Here is a 12,408-nt window from a genome sequence, read left to right on the forward strand (position 1 = left end):
AAGACATACTTTTAAGACCGAAAGTCCACAGGTCTTTACTTACACATCTTTAACTGCAGTAGTTCTATATAGCTCAGAAAAAGAATCATGTACCCATATACTGAGGGAAAAAAAGTTAATATGAAAACAAAATGTACACAAACTTTCAGAATTTTGTCCTGATACACAAGATCTAATTATGAACTTTCAATAGCATTCCTTTCCTCTCATTCCATTTCATTAAGCACTCCATTCCATAATTCCTTTAACAGTTATTAGCAAGCTATAAAGCATGGGCAGCCAGGCCAAGAAACATCCCTAGTTATTCCCTTGTTCATAATTTGCACTCTTAATTCAGGAACAAAAATAAAGATGTAGTATTACTGAAAAGAAAACAAATTACTGAGTGAGAATCGTCCTACAGACTAGTAGTTTTTACCCCTTAGTCCTCAAACTTACAACCATCTCTGCTCCTTCTCCCAAACACTTCTGCCACCTCTAAATGGCAAAAGCCAGTACATGCTTCAGCTAAAGTGGATCTATATGCCTGCTCAATAGTCAGCAAGCTGTAAACAAATAAGACTTAGTGTTTCTACACTTTGTCTGCTTACCCCCTTCACAGAGGCAATAACCAGGACTCTATCCTCTACCCAACCATCAACTTTGATGAAACTTTTGCAGACTCATCTGTCTTTCTCTGTATCAAATTTGGGTAAAAAGATTCAAAAAGTTCCTGATGAAAAGAAGCTAGGACAAGAAAGAGTAAGGGCACAGAGGAGACAAAAATACTAGCAATGAAAAGCTAACGAACAACAAAATATTAAGCCTCATTTTCATAAGTTTCACCAAGCTACAAGTGGCAGTAAAAAAAAAACAAAAAACAAAAAACCAAAGAATCACTTCAATTCTTAAGAATTCCTCGGGGTAATAATGTTGTGTGACTTTTATTACAGTATACGTAATAAAACACTAGGTGAGTCAAGAACAACGTTTCTCACTATCCTCAACCCTCAAGGGCTGCCCTTCAAACACCATACATATGAAAATATTGGAAATCCTACCTTGAGCTAGTCTTTCCAGCCGTTTCCCATGCTCTGGAGGAACAGCATACCTAAAATTGACATAAAGATAAGGATGAAATGCTTAAAGACATAATTACTCCATAATGACTAAAAGTCATCATTCATGTATAATAAATATCTAAGTATACAGGAAAGTATACAGTATACAGTCTTCAAAAAGATTGAAGACTGAAAACTTGCACAGAAAAAAATATACTAACATCTAAGGAAAAAATACAGACATTGAGTTTTGGGGGATACAGAGGTTTGAGGAAAACTTAGCTTAGTTCTAGTTTGAATACTATATTATGTAGTTACAAAATGTTACATTCATTATTTAAAGTGACATACATTGACAATATTTAAATATTATTACATCACCACAATTTTAAAAGAAACACACACTTTATTTTTCTTAATGAAATGAGAAAAATGTAAAATAAGTCTAATATCTACAAGTTTCTCTGAATCTCAGCATGCTTCACAAGACACAAGGGTTCAACAGAAAAATATGAGCATTAAAAATCTCTATTTTTTCCTACAGCAAAAGCTGTGGACTAAAACTTGCCCTTGTAGAAACATTACAATTAGAGTTTTAAAGCATTATAGAAACAGACTTTCTTCAATTTACGGAATTGTACATATCTTACAAACCCACTGTTCTTACAACAATCTAGTTTTTTTTTAAATTCCACATGCTGTCTGCAACAATTCAGCAAAAAATACCAAGGAACATATTATTTTTAATGTTCACTGCAGCCAAAAAATAGAAAATTATTGAGAAGTTGTTTAATTTCTGCTTCTCTTTGTTATTAACATATTTTCTGCACTTCATGGACTTACTGAATGTTTAATTAGGATTTATTATTGACTTTACCTGTTTTAATTTGTGATATAATAGGATTTTGTTTCAGTTGTATGTTGCAATAACAATGGATTGAGTCTTCTCTATTAAAAAAATATGATTCAGAAAAGAAGGAAATGTATATTCAGCTGTACATTATTAAACTAAGTTAAAATGTAGCCTTTTACTACACAGTGAACACATTTCATTCATCAGCCTTGAAAAATCACTCAGAAAAACAAGCATAAACCATCCAACTACCTCAAGCCGTTATTTGCATACTGTCATGGTTTGACACTGGCACAGAGTCACTGCCCCCAGGAGAATACCCTCTCCCTGGTGTTTGCTGTGAGATGTGACCAGGACTAAGCAAAGCGGGCTCTCACTTAGAAATAAAGAAGACTTTATTAACTAAACTACAAGAGAGGAAAAAATAACACACAAGGAAAATGAAAACTTCACAAATATATCTCTTCCCCCTCCCCAACTCTCCAATACAATACATTCCCCAAATCACCAACTCTCGGTCTTGCACCACTCTTCAAACACTCAATCCTCAGTTCATCAAGAGGAGAAGGAATCCTTTTTTTTTGTGCCATGGGCTTCCCCTGGAAACACAGTTGAAACTTCCTGTGTTTCCTGTCACACGGCGGCAGCGCCCGGAGATCATCTGCCATCGTGTCATCTTCTTTCCATGCCCAGTGCTCTCACCACTGCACATGGACCAGGGCTGCTTCTAGGGTCCTTTTAAGGATGCCTTGTCTCCTTCCAAAAAGGCACAGTCTCTCCTTGGGGCACCTGTCCCCCCTATAATTTTTGCACCCCCTGGGGCTGAGGGGTACCCACACTGAACCCTCCTGGTTCTGAGGCATTGCCCCCCTGGAAGCAGTCTCTGTATTAGAAGGAAACAGTCCATGGCTATACAAAAAAAAAAAAGAGTCCAGCAAAAATGCCACTCCACCTTCTCCATTCCTCCCATATCTCTCTCTCTGCCCAGACCTTCATCACTCTTCTAGGAAGGGTTAATGTTCTGTAAAGTTTTCATTGTCCACAAAGGGTTAAAAGCTCCTACAAGCGGCTAGACACATCGCTGCCTCCTCTGCCTCCTTCCCCCCCCACCCCCGCAGGCCAGGCTGTGCCGGCAGCACACGATATCAAATTTCAAAATAACAGTCCCAAGCACCAGCGCGCTCTCTCTCTCCGTCTCCTATGTATTTTCATCATAGTCTTCACTTGAGTTGTACGGTAAGATCTGCTACTCAATCCTTTACTTCTTTACTTTCTGCTGAAATTGCTTGTTCCTCACAGCTAAGACAAGGACAAAGGAATGGAGACAGACAACCTTTGGTACTATGACACATTAGGAGTCCCAAAGTCACTCTTGAGAACCATTCAGGCTTGATTCGTAACACCATTTATTAGAAAACTGAGCTTAGCACATGTGTGCCTGCCTTTCATGATGAAAGATATGAATCTTGCTGGATTCTTGGTCTACTCTGCATTAAACAAAAAGCTCCCAAATCCAAATGAGCTAGTCAGAGAAATAAAGATTATTCACCCTTAATCTCAACAGCTAGCTTATATGAGAATTTGAACAGTTAAAAGCTCATAGAAAAATATCTTAATCTTGTGTTCATCTTTCTTTTAGCCACATTACTAAACAGCCATTAACATTTGCTTGACTTCTCATATAATAAGGTTAAGTCCAGCGACCTCCAAAGCAAATGCAATGGTAAATCACTAAGAGGCAAAAAGAGTGTTTCTTGGATAAAAAGCAAATAAACAGACAAAAAGTTAAGAAAAGACAAAAGGGGAAATGATGATGCTAAGTGTTGGAATGCTGGAGTATACAAGACACCTGATGAACTTTGGACCTGGTTAACATAAGAGATTTAATAACACGATGCCTTGGCAAAAGAAAACTGGAACTTCGAAAATTAGACCTGGATTGCAAGAAGATTAAATCAAACGGGTTTACCAGAAAAAGAAAATCCCATTAAACTCTGCAAGCAAGAGATGTTGTTAAATGCATAAGTTTGTGTATGTGATTTCAACCTAACCATTGTAGTACACATTACTAGTCTCCCTGAAATAGTATATAAGCATTTGTATCCCACAATAAAATCAGATTCTGATCACCAAGTCAGCCTCCCTGTCTCTCACTATTGCCAACAGCTAAGTAGATTTTAATTCTATTAGTTCACAAAGACATACCTGGTAAAGTATAAAGAGTCACCGTTTATTGATACTCATACTACAAGGACAGAAAAAATATAGTACATATATTTACCAAGTATTGTTAATAAACATCTTCTGAAATATGTCTTAGTTCAGCAGATCAAGAGTACTGGCAACAAGATTAACTATAAATAAGTAATGAACATTAAATTTATGTCATTAACTTGCAATTAATTTTTTTATATATATGTTTTCAAGATTAATGCTTCTTCTCAGTCGCATTAAAACCAACAAATTGTGGCTTTACTGTGCAAAAACTGCTTAGCCAACCAAGATGATTATCACACAAGCAGCCTTTTCTATCCACCCAATCAATCATTCTCATGTCAGTAACCAGAAACAGAATGTGAAACAATTTGAGTTCTTCTTCCAAAGTCAGGTATATGCAGATAATGGTTAATAGCATAAATTTCAGGCAAATTTAGTGTGATGCTTAATATTTAATCAAACTATGCTTAATACTAAACAAAGCTACTTCTCTAAATCCCATGATATAGATTGACAAGGTAAAAACAGCTGATGATTTTTCCTGCAGACTGGTATTTTTAAAATTCAAAAGCTGCAAACCCATAAAATGTTGTTGTAAGTAAACATCATCAGTTTTTTTTTCAAAATGAACTATAATCATTGGTTTTATAATTGGCAACAGAAAACTTGCGAACATTCACAATACATCAAAATAATGCTATCTAACTCCAGGCACTGAGCTCAGAATCCCTTTTATAAGCTACTGATTTACTTTATTATCTGTTTAGGTGGTTAATCTTTATTATACATAAACCTGATACATAACTTTTTAAAATATGAGCAGATTTAAATTTCAGAAAATGAATTTAGGAAGTTAATACATTTTTTTGTTTTGGAATGGGAAATGCAAAAGTCTGTTGCCACCTAAAAATGTTCCTATTTAATCTAAATATTTTAAGAAACAAAATCCTCTTCCACAAGGGAAAAACAAAACAAATAAACAAATAAAACTTCTCCTTTTCTTCTAATCCCTGACCAAAGTTCTTCCACTTTGTGAAGAACACTGAAATTAGCAAATGATTGCTCTGTTTCAAGCACGATAATTCATCCGGATCTGCTAACAAACCACTATATTATTTGATTACAGATAACTTTTCACAATCAGAATCCCTATTTGATTACAGTCATCTCAGTGACTCACAGTATTTCTAATTTTTATAACAGTTTTCAGCAAGAAGTGTGACTAATCCTAATGGAAGCTTTACACTTTAGTCCCATATCTGCCATACAGGTAGACATAGAACATAACTAGGAAACATGTCCATACCATCATTGGGATGCACAACTTCTGCAAAGTTACCAAGACTTTTCCACTTATGCTGAACTTTGCATCACCTGGCCAGAATTTGACTAGTTTTTGTCAGCTGCTGATCACACTGAAAGTTCTATTAATCCTTCCTCAGAAGGCTCTGTAAGGACCTAGCTGAACTTTCTAAATCCATTTACCTTATCACCATATTTGTTCTTAAATCATACAATGTCAGCATCAGTCTGAGTATGCTTTTCCTTCTTCCCCTTTTTTGTCCATAATTTTGTCTAAAACTAGTATCAGAATGCCATCCATTTTTATCCCATCATACTCATAACCCCATCACTATTTCCCCTGCTATTGCAATTCAAAATCTGAAAGCCTTCACGCAAAATGTTTCAAAGACTTCCACAACCCCTGCTGTGTAACTCTGTATCCTTCCTGATTTTTCCACCTCATTAAGCAAGATGAAAAGGTATTGATACACATTCTATACCAGCAAATCCATAAAAAATGTTCTAGTCACAGCAATCAAGAGTAAGGTTGCTCAAAGTATAAATTTCATGCAACCTAGAGATCAGATTCCTTCCCATCCTATATCTACTGAAATCACAAATAGAGCTCGTGAACCTAAATCCCTGATTTAGTTAAACTGTCACAACAGATTTATTTCCTCTTACAACCTAAATAAACTGTCAGGTTCAGTCTCACTCTCCTAATCCATCTAAATTTGGCTGTCTAAGCATTCTCTCTTTAACAATCTGGTTTCTTTTTCTTGATATAGTCACAAAGATGGAACTATCTCCTCTTTCTGTAGCATTTATTCCTACTTACTTTATGACTGATCAACCCTGCAAGGCATTTTGTGATTTATGAAAGACATTACCAAACAGGAGAGTTTTTTTAACATAATGTATTGTCTCTTGCCATTTTTAGTCTTCAGAAAAGCTAGGAAGCAAAGACCAGACAGAATGTCACAGAAAACATACAAATTGATACGTAAATTATTGTTTGCATCAGACTGCAAGTTTTAACTGTGCCCCTTTCAAGGGGAAGTAAAAACCTAGTTCTTAGCGCAGAAAAGAATTCAGGCCTTCACCATCAGATGTAAAAGGTGAACAAAGTGAGTACAATATTTTAAAATATTACTTTCTAAAGTAAAACAATTAATTCCCTACACATCTTTTCTTCTTTAAAATAAAATAGGAAAAAACTGTCCTATTATTATTATATTTTAAATACCCACAGTGCCATGAAAATAATTATCTACTGCCTGATTAAGAAAATCTTCCTTATATTCATTATTATTCTTCTTCAAGAAGATTTATATTATCTCAACACTTAAAAAAAATTCAACACACTGTTTTTCACAAGTCAGGTAACCAGAACAAAGAGTAAGCCTTGCTTTCAGATACTTAATAAACCCAGAATTGTTTTCAAAAAATGGGAATGTCTTACTCAGATTTTTTATTTATAAACTTACAATGTAAATTGAAGTATTATCTGTATTTTACCCAAGGATATAGTACATATATTAATAGTATAATATTTCTTCTAGTAACAAAAATCTGATCTCTGCTAAGCATTAATTTTCAAGAGCACTTTAACAGCTTAACATGACAAAATTCTTCGAAGTATTACACAAAACAAAAATAAATCATCTTAAGACCTATACCCCTGAAACTATAATTACAATAGAAAAAAAAATTTAACAACAAATGCCAGAGTGAAGGAATTTTTAGTATTAGTAAGAGGTTTATAAATCCCATTACAAAAAACACCAATGTCAAGAGATAACTGAATTAATAACCCACACTACCAATCACACCAATGGTTTGTCTTGCTAATAAGAACTTTTTCTAATAACAATTTTTTTCTAAGAAACTGAGATATAAAATGAGGTAGCATTTGCAAGGTACCTTTGCCCTAAGAATGCAAAGAGAAAACTGCAGTAAAAATTCTTGCCTAATAGCAAGTAAATTTAAGTCTCTTTCCAGTAAATATTTCCCCACCATACTCAAATCTCTTCTGACCTTACATTATTCTATTTCAGGGCTTTTAAGTTTAAGTTCCTTCGTCTCTTTTAAGATATTGCCTCTTTAGCAAGTTAAGAAAAATCTATAAAATTAATGTATGTATTATGTTACCCATACTATGTGTTACATAAATATATACATAAACATCTAAACAGCTGTAATACTAATTTTGTAAATTATCAGACACAACTTCCTCCCATGTTTCACTTGAGGCAGTCAATGAAGGAATTGCTATACATAACATAGAACTACAGACTTCTCTCTGTAACACTTGAAGTAAAAGTGTTGACAAGATGCAATGCAAGTTAGCCTATGCCCAAACACTGCAGAAAGCTTCAAATTCTAGCCACAGTTCTAATTGTGACTCCCAGATGGAAATGGCTGTCCTTTCACAATTCAGAGAAAATACATTGCATGTTAGCTCTCTGAAAGAACAGTGCATCTGTCTTGAAGAACCACATGTACAACCAGTAAAATCAAAAAATATGTATTACTACTATGTATGTCAAGTTATATTGCTCCACTAAGGATTGGCAAATCAGTAGAATTAAAGAGCAGAAAATATCTTTCATAAGTATCATAAGTATCATTCAGCTCCTATCCCACTTTCTTGAAAAAAATACTATACTAATACCACGTTAACACAACACATTTTACTGATAAATGAACTTTGCATGAATTACAGCATTCCTCCAGTAACAGAAACATGTGTAACATGTGTAAATAAATCTTTAACTGTTTTTTGTTCAACTTTTTGATAACGCTGCATTTCTTAAAAATATGGGCCTATGTGGTACAGAAAATGAATTTGTATCCACCACTATTTCTTCAAAATATGAAGAGGATGGTGTTTAATGATTTTGTTCATTAGAAGCATAAAAAGTATCGGTAAACTAGAAAAGCATTTATCCTGTTATCAACTCATACCTCCTTCAAAAATAATTAAAGAAGGTTTCCTAGCTTCTTCCCATTGTATCTAAGGAATTCAGAGTTTAAGTACTCTACTGTTTGGAATTTCACAATATGCAGTGAGTTTTTCTTCAAACAGCACTTTTTAAATTCCTAAGAAGCAGAAAACAACTTTATGCAATCATATTATTTACAATTGTCCTATCATCTTCGAACATTCTGGAATCACCTATCTTTACATACATTTTTTTAAAGATATTGATGATATGGTTAACAAGACTTTCTGTATGTTTAATTCAAAGAAGCAACCTCACATACCTAAGTATATAATTTATCAATTTCAGACATGGACCTGCTTTACTACAATAGGTGGTATTCACCTTCTCTGCCTTAACTCAAGAGATCCATTACATAAGCAAAGCAGGTAAACATAAGGCACTGATCTAAGAGTGAGTACCTGACCAATTTACCACATTCATAGAATAAATACATTATAGGTATTTGAATTTTGTATGGGTATAAAAAAACAGTGATGTTTTATGGAATTACAAGCTATATATTTTCTGTCTATGTTCAGATGACTAGAAACTCCAAGAATTGAACTATGCATAACTTATCTTTTGCATATCTTTCTAAACATTCTACACTCTCTTCTCAGATATTCTGAAAAAAAAAAGATTTTAAGAACAAAAGGAATTTATTTGTCTTATATACTCGGGATACAGGTTTATCGCAGTGTATTAAACCAAACTGCCTGTTAAAGCTGTTCAACCAAATATCTAAGATTACAGAGAAAGGACAGTAGAAGTTTCACATACAGGAAGTACCTTTAGCTCTGAATCTTATCTCCTACAGCTGAGTTAACTGTACAGAATATTACTCTGATTCAAAAAAGCAATTAAATACATGTTAAATACAAAATATGGTACATAGCCCCAAAAGGCAACACAAGCAAAAACTGATTTCAAAGAGCTCTTTCAGAAGTTCCTCAAATACACTTGGGGTTCCCAACATATTAAACTTCTCATATTGTATCTTTCAAATATTTTTCTGTTGAACTCAAATAAGTCTTATGTACTCATCTGTCTTTCCCTTTAAAATAAAAGAATATATCAGTGTGATTTCACAGCATTATGAGCTTAAAAAACCCCTCACTGAATTACTATCTTAGCTTATTAGTAAAGCTTGCCACTGTGAATCAACCATAACCCATCTGTTTGGTTTAGTCAGCTGAAATAAACAGAAGTCATCTTAAAAAAAAAACTACAAAAACTTGCCATGACTTTGGCTCCCCGAAATGGAGATAATTAATACTGTAGAGATCCATGTCCTCAGTGTGCCATGCAAATGTTGTTTTCCACATGCCAAAATAAAGATATGGTGTATTTACACCTTCAATAGAAATTCCACACTCTTCTCCTACAACATCCAATATTGTATTAAGATGGGCAATATTCCATTCCTCAATACCCTGAAAAAGATACATAATAAAAATATTACTAAGCTTATAAAGCAATGCAATTTCATATAACAGTCCCAGTCAAAAGATATACACTTGATGTAGCCTTTCAAAAGACTGTAAGCATTTTAGAAGACAGCTGAAATTACTTGAAAAATTCTCTTGACCTTAATCAGTATAAGATCAGGTTATAAGTCTGAGATGTTCAGAGCAGAAAGAGAATATAAAAAGTTCCTATCTGGTTCACAATTTTAAATCAAATCTAACATGAATTGAAACACCATACTACCTTTCTGTACAGAAACGTACAGAAAAAATAGAACTAATAGCTGCAGACAAAACCTTCAAAGAGTTGATAGCTGGAAGCCACTAAGTTTTACAGGACCTATCTATGCTTTTTTGTTACTTACAAAGTAATACCAGATAGTATGAAAAAATCATTTAAAAATTATTTTACATGCATAAATTTACCATTTCTCTGGAAAGTTTAAAAACCAAAGTGATCACTTCATTTCAGATGTATTTCTAATCATACTGATGTACTGCATAAGAAATATACAACAGAAGAAATCTATTGATTTCAGGGGATTTAAGCTGTTTCCCTATGTTATTCCCCATAAAATTCATATATTAAAAGTCATTAATAAAGCAATACATGTAGCTTTTGTTGCATTCAGATTCAACTGCAAACTGCAATTCTAATTTCAGGTAATACAGCCTGTAAGAGACAGTATAAACAAGATCAAAGCTACAAAATTGAGGAGAAAAAATTAGACTTCATTATAACAGCAATTATTAGCACCTCCAGGGAAGACATTAGCTGGTGCTCAAGCACTCAGAAAACCAAGAAATATAATCAAAACTATTAAAAACTCAATTCAGACAAGTTTTATTGGGAAGACAGCCTCTAAGGACACTCTTAAGCATGAGCTGCTCTGCTCAATCACTGAATCTACAGGTCTGATAATCTTACTGGGGTACGAACCGATGGCAGGCTGCAGTCCTGATGCAGCTGATTAAGATGATGATATTTAATAACTGGACAGCTGGAATAGTAACAATACGGGCTAAAGCAAGAAGTCAGGAAAATTTAATATTCTCAGTTTTGAACTGTTTTCTGAGATTTTTATGTCAAGCATGTTATTATGAAGCAGCTAGAATCGATAGACAAGAAGGTAAACTCTGTATGAGTTGAGACTTCTCACTAAACAAGCACCTCTAACCGCCTGCTTTGGCTATTTCATTTATTGAGAAATACTAAGTTACTTGGAATTTTACAAATGAGTAACAATGTTTATAGTATTATTTAATTTCAAACAGTATTTTTTCTTCTTTTAAAATGGAAGCCTTGGGCATGATGCATTTGTGAAACAAAAAGGCACTTGAAATTTAAAAAGTAAAAAAAAAAACTAATTTATATCCTAATAAAAGAAAAAACACCAATCTGAACTCAAAAGAGTAGACACTTGTAAAATCTGCACCTTTCAAATATAAAAACTGGCAGCAGCAAGTTAATACAGCTGTAAAATAAAAAATTTGAGGTAATAATTTTTAAGTAATAAGTCCTCAAATTAATTTAAAAAAATATTTTTTTAAATCAGAGGAAATTTATCCCTGTTTACAATTTTGCAGTTTATTTGGAGAAACATATTAATACAGCAAAGAGCAATGATTTAACCACAGATACATATAGTGGATTAGAAGAAAACAAGAAATACTTGGAAAAATCAACTTTTAACCTAAGTAGCTACTCTGACAGTGGCTAAACAGTGTAAGTACTGTAGCAATTTGCACTTGAAGGTTTCTTCAGACAGAAGGTGTGTTATCTTTCTATTTAACAGTATTCCATGGGCTTTTTTATCCATTATTCGTCCCATCGCAACATTTCACCCATGTAAGCTTCTAGTAACCCTAACATCTTGAAATCTTACTTTTCTACTAAAAATTAAGTAATAGCTAAGAGAATTTTTTTTTTTAAGCAATACATCTCATCCTTGCACACCATGTCAAATCATATCACAACTAGTCACAAACAACCTGCTGGTGGATCTACCCTCAAACAAAAGCAATTCCTATCATGGAGATCAATCTTAGAACAAATAACTTGCTTCAAATACCGAACAAACAGTAATAACTTCTACACTCAAGACAGATGAGCTACTTCCTTTTCCTAAAGACTATTTTGGACAAGTATCCTTAGCCCGAAAGAAAATGTTCACTGAAACTGGCCAAAACACTAAATTCACACTGATTAATTTCAACTCCTCCTACATTCCTTAGACTTAAAACAATAAATCAGTTTCATATTTAGGCCCAGACTGTTATAAGTAATTATTACAAATTATTATTAAAGATGTTACATTACCTCAGAGATATTTTTTTAATATTCAAAAACATTAAGTAAAATGCTTATATGATTTTAACATAAAATACTGATTCTTATTTTTACAGTAGTTGTATAACCAGTTTTAGATGTAGCAATTGCAATGTACACTAAAAAGATCCCAGCTATAAAAGTTTTTTTAATAGGTCAATACATAGCCATACTTCTCAAATTTTAAGTATATTTTTGCAGGTTATGCTATATTTAATAACAATTGTTGGAA

The 12,408-nt window shown here is 33.5% G+C and overlaps 1 protein-coding gene across 1 annotated transcript in view; it reads right to left on the reverse strand.

Moving 5' to 3' along the window:
• KDM4C (lysine demethylase 4C) overlaps positions 1-12,408 on the reverse strand; it is a 252,376-nt gene that overhangs the window by 215,127 nt on the left and 24,841 nt on the right. The window contains exons 5-6 of the mRNA XM_058043746.1: positions 9,621-9,814; positions 1,041-1,090 (exon numbers count right to left, since the gene is read on the reverse strand). Of these exons, the coding sequence (XP_057899729.1) occupies positions 1,041-1,090; positions 9,621-9,814 (244 nt within the window). The remainder of the gene's footprint in view (positions 1-1,040; positions 1,091-9,620; positions 9,815-12,408) is intronic.

Source organism: Melospiza georgiana, chromosome Z, assembly GCF_028018845.1.
Source record: "Melospiza georgiana isolate bMelGeo1 chromosome Z, bMelGeo1.pri, whole genome shotgun sequence".
Lineage (NCBI taxonomy): Eukaryota > Metazoa > Chordata > Aves > Passeriformes > Passerellidae > Melospiza > Melospiza georgiana.